This window comes from Ixodes scapularis, unplaced genomic scaffold (genome assembly GCF_016920785.2).
Source record: "Ixodes scapularis isolate PalLabHiFi unplaced genomic scaffold, ASM1692078v2 PGA_scaffold2__306_contigs__length_199485367, whole genome shotgun sequence".
NCBI lineage: Eukaryota > Metazoa > Arthropoda > Arachnida > Ixodida > Ixodidae > Ixodes > Ixodes scapularis.
This window is the reverse complement of record NW_024609857.1, coordinates 57666159-57688746: the sequence shown is the minus strand read 5'-3', so window position 1 is coordinate 57688746 and position 22588 is coordinate 57666159. Positions and strand designations below refer to the sequence as shown.

At 46.7% G+C, this 22588-nt stretch overlaps 1 protein-coding gene across 1 annotated transcript in view; it reads right to left on the bottom strand.

Moving 5' to 3' along the window:
- Nucleotides 1-1620: 1620 nt before the first annotated feature.
- LOC8026594 (medium-chain acyl-CoA ligase ACSF2, mitochondrial) overlaps nt 1621-22588 on the bottom strand; it is a 65835-nt gene continuing 44867 nt past the window's right edge. The window contains exons 11-15 of the mRNA XM_029987457.3: nt 15645-15752; nt 15135-15280; nt 6762-6903; nt 3673-3783; nt 1621-1799 (exon numbers count right to left, since the gene is read on the bottom strand). Of these exons, the coding sequence (XP_029843317.2) occupies nt 1680-1799; nt 3673-3783; nt 6762-6903; nt 15135-15280; nt 15645-15752 (627 nt within the window). The 3' untranslated portion in view covers nt 1621-1679. The remainder of the gene's footprint in view (nt 1800-3672; nt 3784-6761; nt 6904-15134; nt 15281-15644; nt 15753-22588) is intronic.

Sequence of the window (22588 nt, the reverse complement as noted above, 5' to 3'; positions counted from 1 at the left end):
AGTCGTCCCTTTTGGGGACGCAGTGGGGGCGGCGGTTGTATCACTGGGGCGCGTGTTAACCCCCCCCCCCCCCCCCCCCCGTCCCCCCCTTCAGTTTATGCCGCTTCGCGGCGACAGTCTGCGGATGTCTCATTAAAAATATTAACCCACCTGACCCACCCGTAGAAGCCGCTTTGCGGTGCTCCGTCAGCGGCCAGAGCCCCGCTGTCCACCGTATTGCACCCCCGGAAAGAGAGTCCCATTTGAAAATTGAACTCTTTGACAAAAGTGACGCCCCCAAGCGGTGAATGTTCCAAGTCCAATTGGCGTCTGAAAACAGAGTGGAGTTACATATCCTGCCTCCTCTACTCATGCGCGGTGGAGGCTGAAGAGGTAGCCCAATTTCCTTTCCAGATGCCAGTCGTGGTTCGAGCTTTCACCGCTCGGTGAAGAGGGCCTGAATACGCCCTCCCCTCCCCTCCCCTCCTCCAGATCTCTTCTCTAAAAATCTTCATTCCCGTCTTGGTATGTGCCAAACGAAACCCACCTGCACAGGATCTTACCGCAGCTCCGAGCTACATCTCTCCAATACGCACATTGAATATGGGGATATTGTGATGCATCACATAATGAATACACCGATCTCAAAAAGCGTTCGGCGTATGCGTGGCGCCACCATGTAACTTTAGTTTGTAGCGACTGGTAACAAGGCGCCGAGGAAAAAGACAAGCTGGGGTGTGAAATGCGGCTCGCGGATCCAGCTACTGGTTCGACGAACTCCAGCACCCGCCAACGCAGTTACAGATGCCTAAGATTTGTAATTATGTAAATACTGTAAAATAAATTAGTTGAAGGATCTAATCACTTCAACCAATTCAGCGGCGCTGCATTTCATGTGCGGATGCTCAACATCGCTGGTGGTAGGACTTCGGTCCAGGAACTTGAAGTTCATTGGAGGCAGGCGGCCGTGCTTGCGAGGGCTCGTGCCGGCTCGTGCTCTATTAGCGATGTGCGCGGCCAAAAGCGTCGCTGTGGTCAGCTTTCCACGATTGGCCAAACCATGGGCATATGAGCACTCTCAGATTGTCAACTTTGACGGTGTTATTTTCGGATTGCGATGGCTCCCAGCTTCTACTGTGCTTTTTAAACACACCATCGAACTCGTCGTCGCCCCCGATGGTAAGTAGCCAGAATAACAACTGGTGACGTCACGGCGAGGCAAATCTCAGTCGTGACGTCATGGAGGGAAACCATAAGAGGGCGCCACCGAAACATCTCGGCGCTAATACACCCACGCAGAGCTCCAGCGAGGTTGTCGCATGTGCAGAAAGTCTAAAGTTCCCTCGATGCATTGCGGCAGCGGTGGCGTAGTCAAACTGGCTGCCAAGACCGGTCTATTACGATCTCAATTTTTAGGAAAAGCTGCATTTTAGAAATTTGCGAATCACCGTCTCGTGCACTCCGGTTCAACACCGCGCTTGGTTATCCTTGCGTAATATTTATTACTTAAAGTCAAAATTTATTTAAGGTATATATTCTAATCTATGAAGCTCTCATAAGAGATACATTTAGAACTCGTTTGCGTTTGTGTTACACCGTGGTTTTGATAAAATCAAGATAAAATACTCTGTGAAGAATAGTGCAAGAGCCACGCGTTCTCTATTTTAATATGAAGCCCGTAATCTAAAGCAAGAAGGGTGTTATAAATTTAGTTTTTTCCGACTTTCTTCCGCCATCTTGAACTTCTGAATTTTCCCGGACATAGTCTTGGGAAAGGAATCCACAAATAGAATGTACCTTGGGACCTTGAAGTGGCTGATCTGTAAAACAAGCAAGAAAAGAAATACTGCTTTAATTGTTGGAATTAATGTTGCATTTCTGCATTTCTCGCTAGGGTTCAGACTCTACGACTAGGTGTAAACTGTTCCCAAGAAAGCCAGACCTGGCGAGAATAATTGTCTGAGCGATAAAAAAAATAATAAAATATCGTACTTTCTTCCGAGTTTGCAGAGTGCGAATGAATGGATAAGGAAGCCGAGAAAAAGTAGAGGAATAAAAATGATTTTTTTTTCTTCAATCATAACTTTTGTTGGAATACTGTTGGACATTTCCCTCGTCATCAGTAGCTATCCATATATATATATAATATCATTACGTATTTCGAGTCTAAGAATATAGGGAGTAGTTTGGTGCAACGGCGCGGTAGCTTCTCCGTTGCAATAATCGGCCACTGCGAATCCTGAGCGGCTACACTCGTGCCGCTGTCGTCGACAGATTGAGAAGGGCAGGGCGTGTCTTTGGAACGCCCGGCCTCCAGCAGGGCGCCCCGCGGCTTCCGCCGTGTTTTGGTTGCGTGAGGGCCCTCGAAGGTGCAACGGGCAAAGAAGACTTGTCGAAGGTAGGAAGCTTGCGCTGGAGACGCGACAACCGAAGCTCCTGCCTGTCGTTCTCACCGTTTTCCCGAAAGAGGACAAAAGAGAAAAGGGGAAAAGGGCCGCCGGCGCTTTCCTCCTCTACTGAGTGGTTAGGAACGAGCGGAAGGCTCGGATGAACGCCGTTAACTCTTTCTGCTTTAAGTTCCCTCGTTTTCTTCGCGGTTTTCTCCTTTTTTTTTTTACTTCCAGGTTTATTTTGAATTAGCTGATTTAATGACGACAATCCCCTGGCCATCGGGGCATCGTGGTTCAGTAGTAGGCTGCACGAATGACAACCGAAAGCGCAGAATATTCTCGGAGGACAGCTGTATCACGCACGGGATCCGACGAGGCAACTATATAAACGGCCGCGATGTCTTCAAATTCCATCGCTTTCCAAATGACCAAGACCTCTGGCGGCAATGGGTTGCTTCCGGGTCATTTCATTCCATGGTTAAATAAATGGGGCAATTGTTTTTATGTCTGGGATATGTACGAAAAAACTAATCGAAATAAAAAAACCTCTAAACTTAAAAAAAAAAGCGGTAGTGTTTAGTTACGTGACTTCCGGCCATGAGCTTCCGTGCTTGTGTTTCGGTTTTGAGCAGTTGAGTTTTTTGCTTTATTTAAAATATACGTGGATCTGTAGCTAAATATTGTCTGGGTAGTCTCCTGGCACCATGTTAAATCATCTGGCCAAAAAAAAATAAGAAAACAAAAATTTTGGGGGTGTCAGTGTCCCTTTAAGGGGTATTCACACGAGGGAGAAATCCCGGGGATTTCTCCCCGGCACGCGCATCCCACGACGAAAACGTCAGGCTTTGCGATGTGCAAAAGCCTCGCGTTTTCATCTCGTGATGCGCGCGTGCCGGGGAGAAATCCCCGGGATTTCTCCCTCGTGTGAATACCCCTTTAAGGCCTTCAAAACAAACTTCTTTAAAAAATAGGCGAACCAGAGCACCCTGATGAGCCCGCGCGAAGTCCAAAAAGCAATATGCTTCGTCGATGGAAGGAGTTCCTCATAAAGGAGAGGTAATAGGGGGTATTCACTGGACGCCATATTTGAGGGCGATGTTTAGAGCGCATGCCCAGAACGAGCTCACATTAATGGGCCGGTAAGACCGGCAATCTTGATGGTGCGGAGTGCACGTTGCAAAAGAACTGCGGAAGCTCGCCGTCAGCACGCGCTCAGCAGCTGTGCACACATATATGGCCGCCAGTGAATACTCCCTATAGGTTGTGGCTAAAGAAGTTCTAAGTAGACACGTAAGTTCACCACCTGTCTTCTGCAGAACTCCTTGATCTCGTCCTCTGTGGTCGTCTTTCCCGGCTTGAGTTTTATCCATGCGCAAGCTTCTTCGCCGAGTCTTCGGTCCGGAACTCCGACAACCTGAGACCACCGGGGTCGTTAGTAATAGTAACTAAGAACTCAATAAGCGCAGGAGAATAGGTTAGGGTAAATACATTGGTAGAAAATAGTAAGCCGCGTAAGAAGGCGCTACAGAAAGTTGTTACCGTATTTACCAGATTTTGTCAACGTGAAATCATTGCCTTTTCTTGATTACATAGGGAAATTCAGAAATAAATAAAAAAAGGCCCCGGAGACCCAGTCAGTGTGAGGTTGAGGGACCTCGGGAAATGGCGAGGTGGTCGAACAGTGCTTTCACCAAGGAAGTCAAAAACAGCAATATGATAGTCAGTATGACGTTTGGAGCGATTACGTCGTACTTTTCTAGAGTGGCAGCTTCTAAAGTGGCAGTACGACGCTTTCCAGGCGCTTTGCGGGAAGGTAGATGAATTTTGTAAAGAGTACGCAGTCTCTTAGCTTCAGTCCCAGCGCCACTAACGTTTCAGAGTGCGGCATCGCAGCTGAGCACAGTCCGCTTCGGCTGCCTGGCTTATTTGACTAAATGTAAACATTTCGGCGGAACTCCGCCTGGTTAGGTAAGTAATAAGAAAAAGTACTACGTAGACTCTAACCAATTTCTTCAATGTGCCCGACGTTTCGAAGCCAGCTCGGCTTCTTGTTCACGGGTGACTGTATAGGGGCCCAAAGGAAAACGACGACAAAACCTGTCGTCGTTTTCTTCTCTCTCTTAGGTTTGTTTTCCTCTTCTGTTTCTGTGTGAGGCGCACTTTAGCCCCTGTATAGAGCTGCTTGGAAGCGTTCCGGTGGATCAGATTGTTGCTTTATTTTGTATGTGCCAAGATTCTATTAAGAGCCGCTTTCTCCAGTTTCTTTATCTCCATCGTCTGTTTCTTCCACTCATGGGGAAGACCAACACACATGTCGAGAACACAGCCCACTTCATCGAACTCGCTTCGGACCTGCAATTGAACGACGACGAGTGCCTTGTTTCATTTGATGTGGTATCTCTCTTCACGAGTATTCCCATTCGACTCGCGGTGTCTGTTGTCAGAACGGCACTCAAGGCCGACACGACTCTGCCTGAAAGAACACACCTCTCGGCGAATGAGATATGTCGGCTACTAGAGCTGTGCCTGACAAATACCTACTTTTCTTTCGCTGGTCGCTACTACAAGCAAAGTAGTGGCACAGCCATGGGTGCCGCTGTGTCCGTCACTGTAGCCAACCTCACAATGAAAGCCATCGAGCAAAAAGCCTTAAGCACATTTTCTCCCACACCGACTCTGTTTCTACGTTTCTACGTAACGTGGATGATTGCTTCTGTGTTGCCAAGACCAGCGAAGTCGTTCGCCTTCACAAACATCTCAATTCCATCCATCCAGACATTCAATTCACGGTTGAACATGAGTCTAACGGGTGCCTTCTATTTCTGGATGTGTCAGTGGAAAAAACAGGGAACCATTTATCCTTCCAAGTATACAGGAAAGCAACGCACACCGGTCGCTACCTAAACTTCTCGTCAGACCGCCCTACAACTCACAAATCCTCTGTAGTGTCGGCGCTCTTTCGACGCGCCATCACGGTCTGCTTAACAAAGAAGTCACTTAAGATGGAAGTCGATATTATAAAGCGATACCTTCGGAAAAACAACTACCCCACGAGATTGGTCAACAAAATATACAAACAACTTCGTCACCCTCCTACATTCAATAACAAAAACACCTCCAGCCGCATGTGCGTCCCGTACCTCCATGGCACGAGCGAGGTCCTAGCCCGCGTTTTGAGACCGTACGGCATTGCAGTTACGCATAAACCTGTCTCAACTCTAGGCCATTTTCTTCCTCTTCCAAAGGATCGTCCACCAAAAGAAAAAGCTTAAGGCCTGATTTACCAAACTCCTTGTGCCGAATGCGACGCCTTTTATGTGGGGGAAGCGAAAAACTTTCCCGAACGTCTGCGTAGACATAAGTATGACGTAAAGAAGAAAGACATCCAAGGCAGCGCGCTGGCGGAACATGCTCAGAAGACCGGCCACGTCGTTGGCTTTGACAGCAGTTCCATCCTCGACACAAAAAGAAACTGGAGAAAGCGCCTCTTAATCGAATCTTGGCACATACAAAATACAAGCAACAATCTGAACCGATCCACCGGAACGCTTCCAAGCAGCTCTATACACGGGCTAAAGTGCGCCTCACACAGAAACAGAAGAGGAAAACAAAGCTAAGAGAGAGGAGAAGAAAACGACGACAGGTTGCTACTTTTGGGCCCATATACAGTCACCCGTGAACAAGGAGCCGAGCTGGCTTCGAAACGTCGGGCACATTAAAGAAATTGGCTAGAGTCTACGTAGTACTTTTTGCTTATTTGATTAAAGTATCAAAAAGCCTGAGGTCAAACTTAGCAGAGGCTTTACAATCGGATCATTTCAAACTCATGCTTGTGCATGTTACCATCTGTTCTTATCAATGTGCAGAGAAACGGCAGGGCGTCTCTTTACGATGCCCGAACCGTAGCACGCGACCGTTGCCTTCGGCTGTGCTTTGCCTGCGCGTGCACGATCGAAGCTCACGAGAAGCCAAATAATAATCGAAGGTCTCGCGCTCGAGGAGGCACAACCGAAATCGTTTTGTTTTTTTCGTCGTTCTCATCCTTTTATGAGTGAGTGATAGACCGATCTCACCAGCTAGTTTGAGTACACCACCGCTGCCGACATGCATCGTGGGAGATGTAGTCTTTCTGCACGCGCGACAACCCTGCTGGAGGTCTGCGCGAGCAGAGCACGAGGCGGCATGAGCTGTCTCGTGAACTGGCGTCTGCCTCCTACGAACTACAGTCACGCATACGTGGAACGCTAGGTGGGATCGGTCTATTGGGCTTTCGTTCGGAACACTGCACTCCGCGTATATGCACGCATATTATAGACGTTGCTTTCAAGTCCTTACACGTTGAAATATATTTGACGTAAAATCCTATGTTTCCTCGTTCGAGGACTCGTATACCTGCACTTCTTCGATGTCCGGATGCTTGTAAAGAAAGTCCTCAATTTCGAGGGGGTACACGTTCTCGCCACCTCGGCAGATCATGTCTCTGATGCGACCTGTGATGGTTATGGTACCGTCCTCGCTCATCAGGGCTTCGTCTCTGTGAACCACCAAAAAACATGTCTTCGATATTTGAATTTCACGACATACCGTTCCGTATTACTCCCAATTCACATCGTACCATTTCACTCGCGATTTCAAAGTGGCGGCGGCGCTCGAGCGACAGAAAAAAAGCTTGGTGGTATATAGCTGCACGACGCATGCCGCCGCAGCTGCGAAACCGCACGAAAAATTGCACCATGCGAATCGGCGCTTTGCACACGCGCCAGATTGAGCCGCCATAGCTGACCTTCTCCTGTTTTACCGAGATGCCGAGCCACCGAAGCGGGCGTTTATGAGCCTCCAAAGAGGTCTATGATGAAGAAAAGGACGCAGTAGCACCTAAAGTCGCAATAACCTGTTCTGCTGTGGTAATGATGACGTGAAGCGAACGGAATAAGAGGAAACAAAAACTGAAGGTCGCTTATGGCGGCGCCCATGCACAGCTGCTGCAAAGCGTCTATAGTGAGCTACATGTGTTATCTCGATCCTTTACAGGTGGGCTTTATACCCTGCATTATGGTGCGGTGGTTCTTAAGGCTGCGGTCCCACGGCAGCCATCTTGAACAAGGCGTTAGTTCAACCAATAGATGGCGACACGCACCCGTGGGTGGCCGAAACATTGGTTCACAGTGGGATGGCTCGAGCACCATCACGTTCCCCTCGTGGCCTTGCTCGCGCCGCTGCCAGCTGTGCTCAGCTAGCTCAAGTAGCGTGGCCCAGCAAACGGATGTATGCGAGAATGTCAGGCTGGGTATAAATTGTTGTCTGATATAGGGAGATGCGGTCGGCGGTTGTAACGTGCTTTCGCAATAAATCTTACCAAGAAGGAATCAAATGTTGATTGACGTGTCAATATTCTATCAATGAAAATTTCCTCTGCAGGAATGCACGCTCAGTAGACTCAACCAGTGGAAGCGGACGTCGAGTAAACTGCTTCGCGATTTACGGTACTTACCTCACCATTTTAATGACGACTAAAATAACATCACGAAATATTGTGTTTCACGGGGTCCGGAAGATGTTGTAAAGGTTGTTACATTATAGTTCCCGGAAAACAAACGCCGTTGCAATATTTTCGGAAGTACCGACACACATTATGTTGTAAGTACAGCTTAGGGAAACCATCAGAAGAATATAGGAAGACGTTTATTTGCAATGAAGACGCTATGAATGAACGGCGTTTAGCGACGGCAAGTTATGAGCGTTCGGGAATTTGTAAGTTGACGTGATTGCTAACCATGGACATGCGGACAATGAAGACCAGTTTTGTCGGGAGGTGGTGTTGTGGTGATGACCGGATATCGGACGACTCATGGCAGACGAACAAGCAAGTTTCTTCTCAGCGATTGGTAAGTGTCCAGTTTCAAGCACAACACGTGGCTACCGACGTTGTCGACGTTTCGAACACTTACCGCTTTCGACAAAAGTCCTGGCACCTGGGCTAACTTTGTGGAAAGACTAGAACAGTAACTGAAAACGATCCACTATTCAGTCGGTGGGTGGCGAGACGTATCCACATCTGCGGAGTCATGTACGATGCGTACTCTAAGTGGCTGGAAGTTTACACGATGTCTGCCACGACGTCCAAACACGTCATTGACGTTCTACGGTCTCTTTTACCTACTTTTGCCCTACCGAAAATACTTTTCTCTGATAACGCGCCAAATCTTGCTTCAAATAAAATAAACAAGTTTTTGAAGAAAAAAAAAAAAAAACGGCGTCAGGCATCACATTAGTGCACCATACCATCCTGCAACTAACGGGCAAGCAGAAAAGATGGTGTGCGAAACGAAAAAAAAATCCCTTTTGAAGCTTACGGAAAAAGCAGTTCAGTGAAGAATCGCCAGGTTCTTGTTCCGGCAGCACGCGTCGGTCTCATCTTACACGGAAAAAAACCCGCCGAAGCAATATTCGGCGGAAGAATAGCCACACCCCTCGATCTCATGATACTATCAGTATCGCTTACGAACAAAGATCGAGAGATACCCACATCGGGAGTAATGGCAGTTTATTCGGTCGGACAACTCGCCTATGTGAGGAATTTCAGCGGAAGTCTGGCCTTCCATGTAAAACTTGAGTAGAAAAGGCTCTATGTTGGTTGACCAGGAGGTGTCATCTCTCTGAATAGGTTGGATATCAATGCCCTTAAGTGTAAATATAATTAAATCACAAACCTTTCTTTGTGTATTGTGTAACTGCCCTTGTATTTGATAGTAGAAGCTACGGTGGTGATCTGGACCTTTCACACCAGACTCCGTTTTCTTATTTTTCGCCTCATACTCCTTTGCGGTTATAAGTATGCTTCAAGAATCTTTTGGAACGGGGACACGTTACGTCAACGAGGCCATTTGTTCCAAGTAGTCAATCAGGGAATGCATGCTAGAAATCCGTCCCTCATATTAACGAATAAGCCGCGCTTCTGCACAGTGCAGTTTTCCTGTTCCACGTACAGTTGTAAAGCAACATCCTCATTGATTCTACCATATACTGTTGCGGGTGAAGAAAGTTTTTGGGTACACGATACTTGAAACAAGTCTGGCACTGTACGTTGTGGTTCAACACCCATTAATGTCGTCGTCCTTATAGAGCCTCATCATTTAATCATTACCTCGTCACCTCATATTGCTCTTCATCAACAGTAAGTACAATAGGCTGCCGCCATATTACAATCCAAGAATTGAAAAATTAAATCGTTCAGTCCTTCAACCAGTTTATAATTTGTATAATGTTATTACGTCACATTACCTCGAGACGATCGACGTCCATTGTCGATCTTCAAATACTTATACCTGTATATAAATTAGACGCACAAGGGGGGGTTGGTTGCCGAGTGCATGGTCTAGCGCACACCAGATCGGAGCACTGGGAGCGAAAGCTCGCGCTGCAGAACCCTGCCCGCCCCTGCCCGTTTCGATCTGGAAGAGCATCGTACCGGCGTGCGGTCGTGCATCACTACTGCGTGGCGCACGTTGAAGACCCCAGGTTTTCGGTTGTACCGCACTGGCTAAATTGCTCATCTACAGCTAAAACACCAGACGCCCACTAAGGCAGACTAACTTCCGGCTGAATAAACATACACACAACAATTTGCAATTAGACGCATAATAACAAAGAACACAGTGTGCCGCCTCTTTTCTTTGGATGCCTTTTTTTCTAAACCAGCGCAAGCTCGTGCGTTCTCTCTTTTGAGACGGTTAGAACGGTCGCGTATAAAACCCGCGTTTCTCCTACCCGCCCGCTTCCTCCTCTCATTATGTGTATTTGGTTATAACTAAATAAGCTATAATAATGGTGTATTATTCATATTTACTTTCAGTTTCAGTCAGGGAAAAGGAGTTTCGCGGCAACTAGAGCCAATAAATGAGCTGCGCTTAGAGTATCGGCACTCTCTTCCCCGACAGTGTTGTGAACGCCGCCATTTTGGTGCTTGTGCAGAGCAGGCGCAACTGCCGATCGTCATGATTCAAAAGTGCGACATCGTCAGCATTAGATTTGGTGTTAGGAAGCTCATGTAATGTTGCTTTGCTTTGTCGCAAACTGTTTAAAGTGGGGGACGGAAAAGCGTTTCTTGTGATTTCAGATAAAGCTTCAAATAACTGGCAACCATAATTTTAAGCCATACTAAGGCCAAGCGTGGCTACTCTGAAGCGTAGCTTATTTAATAACACTATTCATGCTCTTGTTCAAGAGGCTTGTAATACCTAGGGTGCCTCAATGTCTTTCTGTTTAGGGTGATGCCACCCTCTGTAGTACCCGATGCCGACAGCACGCGCTCACGGGGAAAATACAAAGAAATCGACGAAAACAAAATGTCGCCATAGCACAATCAGCGCCACGAGCGCGTGCAGGGACACGCTCTTTCACGCGCTTCTGAACAAAAAATAAAAATAAAAGAGGGGGACAAAATGGCCAGATGTCGTGCTCCACCCTAAGCAAAGGGCACATGAAGTGCTCCACCCAGTAATACCTGGAGGGGCCATATCGTAAGCCCCGTGGATTCCACAAGCCACTACCTTTTGACACCTGCCTCTTCTTCATTGTTCCCGCTTGTGCCAGTAAATTAGCTACGGTTCAGAGTAACGACACTTGGCCATATTGTGGCTTAAAATCATGGTTGCCAGTTATATGAAGCTTTATCTAAAATCACAGGAAACGCTTTTCCCTCCCTCACAAATGTTTAAACAACCCGCGACAGAGCATTGCAATATTGCATCAGCTTCCTAGCACCGCATCTAATGCTGAGGAAGTCGTACTTTTAGAGCACGATGTTCGGCAGTTGCGTTTGCTCTGAGCAAGACCCAAAATGGCGGCGCCCAAAACAATTTTGGGGAACGGAGTGCCGATACTTTAAGGCTCATTTAGTGACTCTAGGCATAAAGTGAACTCGGGTGTATTCTTTTCCTCTTCGTCTTCATTGTTTATTGATTTCAATCATATCGAATAATGAACACATTATATCACGCTACGCTTGTGTAAATATTGGTCTTAGATTTATTAGCCTGACCCAGTACTTAAACCATTCAGTTATCGATAGTAAATCTTCCAATATATTTTTTAAATGTGAGGGTAAAAAGACATGGAGATTGATGATGATACAGACGCCAACGCCGCCCTCGGAAATTTTTTGAACATTAGAAATCAGCAGTTTGTCTGCCATCCGCCAGGTAGCGCAACAAAACACCCAAACAGTTTTTAATTGTTTTTAAAATTAGCTAAGCTCTACACCTATTAAGAAACCAAAGCAATATCATTGTGAAAATTTAATACATCGCAATGTATATCTATTCCAAACTATAAATGTTATTAAATGCCAATAAATCTGTTTGATGTCCAAAACAGATATGCGTCAAAAACAGGTAAGCTTGAAGAGCTCCTGGAGCGTTATGACTTTGAAAATGAAAAAAAGCCATCGTCCACCTCTTGGGCAACCATTGTAGCTCTAAATGTTATAGAAGATTTTATCATAGTTTAATTATTTCTTCAGCGGCATTTGAACTACCATGACACGAAGCACAAAAAAGTGCTACGTTTGATATAAAATATCTAAACAAAAAAAAATTTACACAACATTAAATTTTTTCTGCATATTACCAATTATAAGCACTACATCTGTAGCTAATTTCATTGCCCTAGCTCTTGTCATTAAAAACATATTTGTGCGGAAAAATGTCAATTTTAGGGCAATATTTGGAGGGATGAAAAAAACAAAGTAGTGCAAATATCAAAAAAGTGGATCGTTAGATTCTGCTCCGACATCATCTTAACAAAACTGCTATATTGGAACCCTGCTATCTTTAATGGATCGTTCATAAAACATGAACTAGCGGAGCAAGTGAGGGTCCGCGCCATCATATTCGCAACGCTACAAATGCGCATGAACAGTAAAAACCAACACATACATAATATCAAATGAAAGAGTATTGCATTGCCTTTCAAATGACATCAATCCCAAAAAACAGTATTTAAAAGGAGATGAGTAATGGCCTGCCGAAAAGTACCTAAACTGCCACATTCAGTGGGACCGTGGCCTTAAGCTCTAAAGTGTTCCATCAAAAATAAATAAATAAAACCCAGAAATTATGGTCGGCATGGGCAACCGTGGTGATGGAAACTGCATGGTGGGCGCCGCGCTATCCCCGTTTAAGGCTGTAGTTTTGTTTGCAAGTTTAGGGGAAAAAATGAAGCTGGCGTGGGGGCAGGGGAGGGGGGGGAGGGGGCGGCCTTTTTTTTTATTTGATCGTCTCTTTTGATTTCCCTCGCTTTAAGGCAGAAGACAAAACTTACACTAAGTTCCTTTTTAAGTGCGAACGCAAAGGCTCATGCACACAGTTGCGCTTAAAGGAGCTGTGCAACGATATTCAATTGGAATGTTTTTCTCTCTACACGAGCTTACTGGCACACCTGGGACTCAAGGATACTCACACGCAACGCCATTGGCCAAGAAACTCCTTTGTTGCGGTGTAATTTCAAGGACAAAAGCCATCATTTTCATTCAATCTCTCCTTTGCAAAATTTGATGACGTAACTCGGGGATCGCAGTACACCCAAGTGACGATATTTGAATGCGGTTCATAGATTGGATCCGAGCATTGCGTGGGCACTCGACTTGGGCTCGTGACAATTGTTAGCTCGAGAAGCATTCGGGTTGTGACCCGTGTCCAATCGCTGCAACGACGACAACAGCCGAGCCATAACAATGTCTGGAACTCAGCGCGTGTCCTGCGCTTTGCCAACCCCAGCGCGTGGCCATGATCAACACTGGCGGCATATAATCGGCTCCTGATCACGTGACCGCTTGTTCTGGCTGCGAGTTGAGGGGGTGAACGCAACTCGTTTTTCTTAAATTTTTTTCTGGGACTTCTATTGCGTGGGGTGAAAAACGAACGCCTGTTTCATAGGTCATTAACGTTAGGGATCCGTTTTAAGCGGTATTTGTGCAGAGTACAAAAATTGTTGCACAGCTCCTTTAAGCACGTCTGAGTAAGTTTGACTGCTTTACGACTGCGAGAAACCACTACATCCGTGCTTCGTATGCCGCGTGCTATACTCCTTGAATTGAATTGCAGGCTCTATACGAAGCACATATGTGCCGGTGACTCGCAAACATTTCTCGACGCAGCGCAGACAAACCCACTCAAATGCAACTCTGTGTATGGGTCTTTAAGGTCCGGACTTGCAGCGTCCAGCAAAGCAGGCCCACTCGTGCAGTGGAAGCACCGATCAGGCAACGTGTTCGTGCTTGTTGCTATGACTTCGCTGGCACATAAATTGGAAACACAGTCGAGTTCACTTTACACTGGCTCCCACAGCACCGTTTTTTTGCGTTACGCATAAGTCACCGAAACATTCGTGTCCCGAATGACGTGTGCAAGGCCCTCTCCTTAAACTGGTAGCCACGCTTTATATGAAGCGCACATGTCCCGGTTACTTGTGGCGTGAACAGACGTAAGATTTCGTAACCTAACGTAAGAAAACGGGGCAGTGTGAACCAGCCTTGCGTCAATGCGCCGCTGTTCTAATCCAAAGGGACAATTTTTTTAAACAAGAAATTGAGTCTTTATAAGGCCTAAAAGCTTATTTCTATTTATTAACTTTTCTCTTTTAAACTCTATCGAATTTTATTTTCGAAAAGCGTGATGCCACAACAAGTAGACGCAAACAAATATGAACTGAGTTGAAAGATAATAAATTGTTCACAGCACTGCCTAACATGCAGTGACGCTCATCTAGTTTTATCTGAAAATTGATAAACAAATACTCGGCGATTAGAATAAAGTAAAATGAAATGCCTTTAAAGTGCATTTTTTACATAGACAATTGGGGGGGGGGGGGGGGATTGAATGCATTTTATTTTAATTTTTACCACTATAGGCATACTACGAGGTACGGAGTCTTATTTCTGTACCCCTACAAGTATACCGAATATGTATACAAAGAAAGTATACACATAATCATTCTGCATCCTGTCGTTCTAAATTCGCTAGAATATTTGGACGATATTTGTATAATTTCCTTATGTATTTGTTTGTCTATATTCTTACGCGTAAATGCAATAAAATAGTGACACACATAAAAATATGCCGTAAAAACGTTTATTTAAATAAACTATTCACATTCTTTTTTTTTTCTTTTTTGGTTAGGGTTTTGCGTTGTCTAACCTCTTTCCTCCCGAACTTGCAACGCGCTACACACAGTTTTCGAAGGACTGCCAGAGGTGTCATTGTCGTCGTGTATACTGCGGGCGACAAATTGGTCTATATGCTCCGAGAAGTTAAATCAAAACGCTGCATGCCACCACACTTTACAAAAAAAAAAAAATAAAAAAAACCGCGGGATTATATTAAATATAGTAACCGCCCAGCGTCCCACCGTTCAATAAACGTTTAACTGCCAACACTTCGGGCAGGGGCAGCGAGTGGGAAACTCTTTCAACGAAGGTCTTAGTAGATCGTACGTTCCGTGAGGCGTGCCCAGCGGGAGCGCGCTCAATCCATGCTTCCAATTGACGGCACGAGCTCTCGCTGGCGCAGCATAGATCGATAATACGGTCTACTAAAAGTCTCCAATATATGTCAGGGGGAAAGCGGGCGGGGGGGTGCGGAAAATTTGCCAGTATATTTTTGTGTGGAATTTCTGGAAATCGCTGATTAAGCTTGCGCCTTGAAAGGACAATGCCGAACGCCTCTTTACCAACCCTTCCAAATCGGAGACAAGGAAGGGAACACTTGCCCAGTGTAGTACCAGCCGTTTTGAACCTCTTCCTCGGTTTTCTGCTCATTGTTGTAGTAGCCCAAGAAAACCAGGTAACCTCTGGCGCACAGCTGGCCTCTGTTGTTTAGTGGCACCACCCTATTCTCGTTGTCCACAATTTTTACCTGCACGCCAAAAGAGACCTTGATTCGCCCCGCTGGTCAACTATGACACGATTACGGATTACTCTTTTTAACGTAACGGAGATTTATTTTTATAAACTCTTGCATTTGTTTTACACGTTCGAATTTCAGTCACCTTCCTAGTACTCTCCGCCTGATTCTATACACCTGTCGAGACGGTTCTCGTAATCCTCAAATCAGCCTTTGAACTCGTCGATCCTGTTGCTTTTCAGTGCTTGCGCCGTTATGCAGTAGAATGATTAAATGCCATAATATTGCTTCGGCTGGAACGCCAGCCGAAGATGTCTTTCAGAAATCGTTGTCCAGCTGGTATGAGCTAAATGTGTTATGCAGACATCGGCTTTACCTCGACGTGGCCGAGTGGCTTGCCCACCGTTCGTATCCACTTGCCGATGGGTCCCTCTGGCCTGGAACCTGTGATCACCGGGCTACATTCTGTCGTGCCGTAGAATATCTGCACGTGGGAGAGAAAGCGGCAACGGTTTTCATCTCCGTAAAATGGCGTTTGCACGCGGATATTAGACAGTTCTAGTAGATTGTCCAAAGGTACAATGCATGCGAAAGGGCGCCTGCGGAGTATCAAGCATCGGTATCCAGAGGTATCAAAACGATCTACTAAAACTGTCTATTGTGCTTTGGGTGCAAGACGTCACGGTAAATTGAACGACCTAGTGAATAAATCACTGCAAGAAGCAAAATTGTACATGCGAGCTGGTCAGAGTTTACATTATGATTAAACCAGTTGGCGAATACAAAAAAGAAAACAAACTATCGAGCGAGATACAAGAGCCGTCATTCGCAGGTTAACAAGCACGGCAGTTTTTGTTTTATTTTGTCGTAACTGCTATATCTTGCCAAATCGCAGGGAGCAGAAATTGTTAACTCGTTTTAAAGAAAGAGAAAAATTATTTTTAAAAAAGTTACCCTGTTGCTTGTCATTTAACGTATAATCGAAGAAAATACACGCGCACTTATATGACTCCTTTTTTAAAACTTGACTGGTTCATTCCTGTGGATGCTGCAGTAACAAAAACAATTCTTTAACGTGGCTTGTTAACTTTTTTTAAAAAAAGACACATATTTTGTCGAGAAGTGCGCATACCCCCGTGCACATACCGAAACCCAGCAGTACCGCTAACGGGATTATTTGTAAAAACCAGTGACTGCAAAAAAAAAAAAAAAGAAATGAAAAACGTTTACAATTATCTGTAATGCGGAATTAGAGCGCCGCTCTTGAGGAGGAGGAGGGAAGGGTACGAAGGGGAGGGAAGGGTACGGAGGAGAATTCCCCTGCTAAATTTAGGGGGGAAATTTCCCCGCTAAGTTTGTCGGCAAAATTTCCCGCTAAATTGAGTGAAATTTGTCCGCCAAAAATAGCGGAAATGTTTTTGCTAAATTTAGCGGGAAGATTTTTCGCGAAATATAGCGGAAAAAACTGCCCACTAAATTTAACGAAACAATTTCCCCGCTAAATTTGGCGGAAACATTTCCCTGCTAAACTTGGCGGGAAAAGTTCCCCACTAAATTTGGCGATAAAATTTCCCGCTAAGTTTAGCGGGAAATGTCCCCGCTAAATTTAGCGGGAAAAATTGCCAGCTAAATTTCTCGGAAAAATTTTCCCGCTGAATTTTGCGGGAAAATTTCCTTGCTAAATTTAGCGTGAAAATTCCCCGCCATATTTAGGCGCCGTGTGACGTCACTCGTGACCCTCGTGACGACGTCCTTATGGGAAACGTCCCATAATACAACGCGCAGTTACACCGACGGCGCAACGACGCCGCTCAAGCCGGAAACGGGCGCCTAAGAGCTGCGCTCTAAGAAAGAGGAAAGCATGGGATCTTGATGTGCAAGTACAAAACAAACGATCCAGATGACGCAAGGTTTGTTCACCTTCTTTCTTACAATAAAAAAATGTTCACTCGTTAATTGGTTGCAGTTAATATGCAAGTGCAAGTTCAACGCTGGCTTTGTTCATGTCTAAACAGTGTGCTGTATTTCGGCCAGAGGCAACGGCACGCCATCATGAAATATGAAATGAAATCGAATCAGTTAATCTAACTTTAAGCTGAAAACAGTATTGCCCTTAGGTGGTTAGTATCTTCTGTGGCGGTCGCAGAATCAGAAAACATTTAAAAGCCTGTTAGGTCCTCCGTCAGCGATCCAATAAAAACAATGCGCAAAAAAAAAAAGTTCTTTTTTAATAATTAAAGGAAGATGTTTGGTTTTGATTTTGATCCACCAAAGGAAGATCCTTTGGTGGATCCTTAGGAAACGCGTTGGCATGAACCTTGGGAAACGCCACATACGTCCCCTTTTGGGAAACGTAATGCTGACCCCTTTACTTTTCTCTTTTGGCTTTTCTTTTTGTCTTTCATTTTTGCTTTCTCTATTTTTTGCTGCCTTTTTTTGGCTTCGTTACGGGGTTAGTGTTATCGTTTCTCAAAGTAGGACGAGTTTGGCGTTTTCCAAGGGTTATGATGACGCATTCCCTAAAGATCCACCAACGCATCTTCCTTTAATTTTTTTTCTGGCTTTGGGTGTTTCTTTTGGAAATCTCTTTCGGAAGGGTGTTTCGTCACGTATGCTGTGTATATTTATTGGAGAAGACATTTTATGTTGTGTACATTTTTTTGAGGACAGCCGAGCTAGGCGCTGTCTCGTTCGCACGCCTTGCACGCTTAGCAGCGGCATCCGCTACCTGACGCTGCTTTCGCTATTCAACGGTTTCGGTAGGCCCGTGTCCTTCGCTCACAATCCGTCTTCTTTTGCCTCCTACTTGTACCAGCGCAAGTACTTGGCTCGCACTCCATTTTGTAGCACAAACCGAGGCGTATGCGCTCCGAACTCTTGCAAGTTCAGACTCGCCCCAGCACCTGCGCGTGCATTGGATTTCGCCCGTGACATCGCCTCCCTCTCACCTTTGTCCTTCACTACTCTCCTCTTCTCTACGCGACGAGCTTTCCTTTGCACTGTTTTGTCCACAGATGGACGCCGTCAGCTTTTACATTTAATGTGGGTACTAATGCAAACACATTAAGAAGCTGTATGTTTGCAGTTTGACGGGTTCCAAGTTAGAGTGCACTTAAGACAACGTTACTGTAACACTGACACCAACAACATATATCAGAATGCACACTGTTGCAATTCCTGATACAACACAAGGATGATGGATCGATATTGCATAATTTCATAGATTGTATGCCCATTTACAAAGATGATGTCTATATCTCGACAAATCACAAAATAAAAAAAAAGGAAAACCCGATAATTTGTGCACGTAGCTTTGAAAGACAAAACGTGACATATGCAACAAGCATTGCCTTCAAAAATATTCCTACATTTCTACTATTATGCCGAGCACGAGAAAAAAAAAGGAAAATATGTGACCCGAACAAATTTGTAAAATTGGTTCGGGTCACGGATGTACACAAGGTATTCACTTGGTGCCATTAAAGCTACTGGATCCTTGGAAAGTAACGCCATTGCCTTCCCTACCTGCTATCCGGACACAAATGGATACTTACCGCGCTTGTGTCGTTCGCTCCTTCCTTTCGTCCTTGTGTATTTTTTGCGCGCTGTTTATTTCCGTTTACCATGGACCAACTCGCCTACATCACGACACTAATCCGGATACTAACATACAGACAACCCAAACCTCGCAAGGCGATCGGCTAATCAGTCTACGTTGCCATGGGAATCGCCATCTTGGTCCATTTAAATTTTCGGAGCTTCCAGAGGGTCGTTCTAAACCAGTCGCTCGAAGATCACCATGGAGCATCGTTGTACTGGAAGCGTTCCTCGCCAATATAAGAGCTTTTGGCACTCTGTATGCAATCAACTTATTAATCATGCCCATTTCTATAGATCTCTTACAATTATATTGTTCTTCTTGCGTATTTAAATACAGTAAACTTATTTTTCAGTGCCTCCGAGCACAGACACAGCATCTGGTGGTGGTACGAAGGTGTACGCTTGTTTCGCCGGTGTGTGGTTGGCAAAATCTAGGTATACAAAAAACGATTCCATAAAGCTATCCGTCACCAGTGAACCTAGATCGGCACACCAAGAACGGAAGGGTCAAGGAGAAATTGCTCATTTCACGGACCAAGATGGCGACCTTGGCGTTACTTTCCCAGGATCCAATGACTTTAGGTGCCATGAGGTCCCCCCATTCTCAAATCAAGCTCCTACCTAACGTCTGCAAAGAATGGCGATCTTGATGGTGTAGAATGCACGTTGCGGAAGCACCGTGGAAGCTTTAAAATATAGACCCTTGTCATGGCAAACGCCACCAGGCGCTGCTACAGTCTTTGACGTCCTAGCGAGCGCCCGGTTCATGTGTAGATGCATTTTAATTACATTTTATACATCATTCTACATGCAGGAGTCAGCGGTACATTTAGTCTTAAGGAATCGACAAAACTCGCGTCTCGAAGGACGTGAAGTGCTGTGAGGCAGAGGCTAGGGAAGTGCGATTACGCTACAGAAGAAAATATTTGCCTAGAGGGGCGGGCCCGCCCAGGTGCGCCCGTGGCTTACACTTCTGTTAGGGCGAAAAAGGCGATGAAATGTTCCCATTCACAAGGGTCACGTAGCGAAAAGACCACCTCCATAGGAAGTCCCGCTCACCCAACCAGAAAAGTTCCGCATCAAGCTAGCGCAACAAGGCTCCGCGGAGACGTGACAAGAAGGGCCACATGGCTCTGGTGTGACGTTGTTGGCCAACCGCCACACACCGGCTCTGCCAAAGGGCGGATTGGCCAACCGCGAGGAGAAGAAGCGCGATTCATTCTTGAGGGCACCGATTATGGTGGACGAAGTGCTGAATCTGGAGGGTTTGGAAACCGTGATGAATGGACCGCCAGAAAGTTTGCGCTACTGGGCATGCAACGAAGATATGCGATATAGTCTTGACGTGCCCACAGCTGGGGCAACGGGGGTCAAGGACCATACCCCATCGGTGGAGACGTTGTCTGGTGGGCAGTATCCCCCACCCTACACGGGCCCAGGCAGACGGCGGGACCCCAAAGACTGCCATGGAAAGGTGGTCGCCCGGTTTTTCTTCTCGGCAATTACCCGCTGCACACAGACTTCCTCAACAATGCGAGCAGGCGGTATACCGTGCACTGCAAGGTCTGGGAACCTCTGCTTCAGCTCAACACGGAGGCTCACCGCCGCCTGGTAGAAGGGGGGCGTAGACTCGGCACTTGGATATATAGGTTGCCCAAGGCGCTTGGGACAAGCATACGACGAGAAGGTACCAAGACAAAATGAGCGAGGGAACGCGCAGGGGGCTCTGTGTTATCTACGTGCACCCTCAAAACGGTGCAAAAAGCCAGCAGACGGGACACGGTGTCAATACATGGCATACCTCTGCCGCCAAGGGACGCAAGTAAGCGAAGCGCTGATCTTGGGACAAGTTCGATGCCCTTGCTCAAATAAAAGCGAAAGAGGCTGAAAGTCGCCCGCTGGGCAAAACGGGGGAGGGGGGTATAGAATGGTGACGTGAGCGGTGTAAAAAAGTTGACTGCAGAAAACTGCTTTAACCAAGTCCGCTCGGTTTCGGAGCGGCAGTGTAAATGCTCCAGCAACCGAGACCTGACGCTCGAGACCAGAGACCGCAGTCTCCCACGTATGCCACACCCCGGCAGAAGAAGACAACGCCGAGGACGCGGAGCTCGTCGACGACCGTAACTTCTGTTTGCAAGGTAGGGGGAGACACACCATAAGATAAGACAGCCTGGCTCTTGGAGCAGTTTAAGCGCGCATCAGAGAGGGTACCACACTCTGAGAAGAGCTTTATGGCCGCTCCGAAGCTCCTAGAATGCCGTAAAAAAAAAAAAAAAAAGCAAACGTCGTCGCCGTAGGCACTGACCACAACATAGTTTTGTCCGGATAAAGAGATGCCATGAATTTCCGAGCTGAATGTCAGACGTCGAAGGAAGGTGTCAAGGCTCAAAACATTGAGCAGAGGGGACAAATGGCAGCCCTGCCGTACTCCCCGAGTGGCGGGAAATGGAGCAAGGAGTCACCCATTGATGAGGAGGCAGCTGGTCAAGTCACCATACAAGGATCGGAGCAGGGCAATAAATGCCCCATGGAAAACCAAAGGCGCGCAAAACTTCGAACAAGAAGCATTGCTCAATGCGGTCAAAGGCTTTCACCTGGCCAAGCGAGACGGAGGCCCCTGACAAGTTGGTGAGGTGTGCGTAGACAAAAATGTCGCGAATAAAGGACAAACAGGAAAATATGTTTCTTCAAGCACAGAGCATGTTTGTACTGGGCCCACTACGTGGGGCAGGACTGGTCGGAGACGTGAGACGAGCAGAGATACCACGAGCTTGTAGTCTACGTTCATGAGCGTGATGGGACACCATGCCGCAGGGTCAAACGGGGACCCATCCTTGGGCAGAAGGACCACCCGACCGCACCGGAAAGAAGAAAGAACTTCCCCAGTCTTCAGGATGTGGTTGACTAGCTGGACAAGGCAGTTTGCTAGGTGTCCCGAAAGGAAATATAAAATTCAGCAGGCAAACCGTCAGGCCGCCGGGGGCAGACACGACTTTCATTGCACGAAGGAGGTCAAACAGCTCGTCGCGTGTGGTAAGATGCACCAGGGAGAAAAAAAAAATCATGACGGAAAGTCACCAGAGACAATGCGATCCTGCTCGGCAAAGTCTGGGGTGAACACAGCAGGGTCCAAGCAATAAAGGGACGGAAAGAAATCACCGAAGACTGTGCCGATGTTACCGGAGTTGTCCGAAAGGCTACCTACCCGTCTTTGCCGGCGCATGTGGCACATAGGCAACGGATCACCTCCGGGCCGCCGAAGGGTCTGCCATGCAATTGCTGCGCAACGGCAGCACCACGGGACGAGTAAAGAAGACGTTGGTGGCGGTCACAGAGGACCGCCAAGTACTCCGACATCATGCGCGTACGCGTTGCGCCACGCTGCACTATACACACACGGCTGGTCGTCTCGTTGAGGGCCTCCGTCACCCGATGCCGAAGCACCTTCCCAGCGGTCGTCCCGTAAAATCGGCAGTCCGACTTGGCAATCCCCCACCGAGCGGGAGACATCGGGATCACCGAGAGCGATGTGCGAATAGACTGGCGCATGCTAGAAAGGGCCACCTCGTCTCGCAAGTTGCAACTGCGTGGTATCCAGGCGCCACGTGACGCCGCGAGAACGTAAGGAATACATGATGATTGAAACCTGAGTCTGTGGTTTCAAAGACGGAACACTCGTGAAGAAGGAAGAAAAAGGGACAGGCAACGTCTGAATTGAGA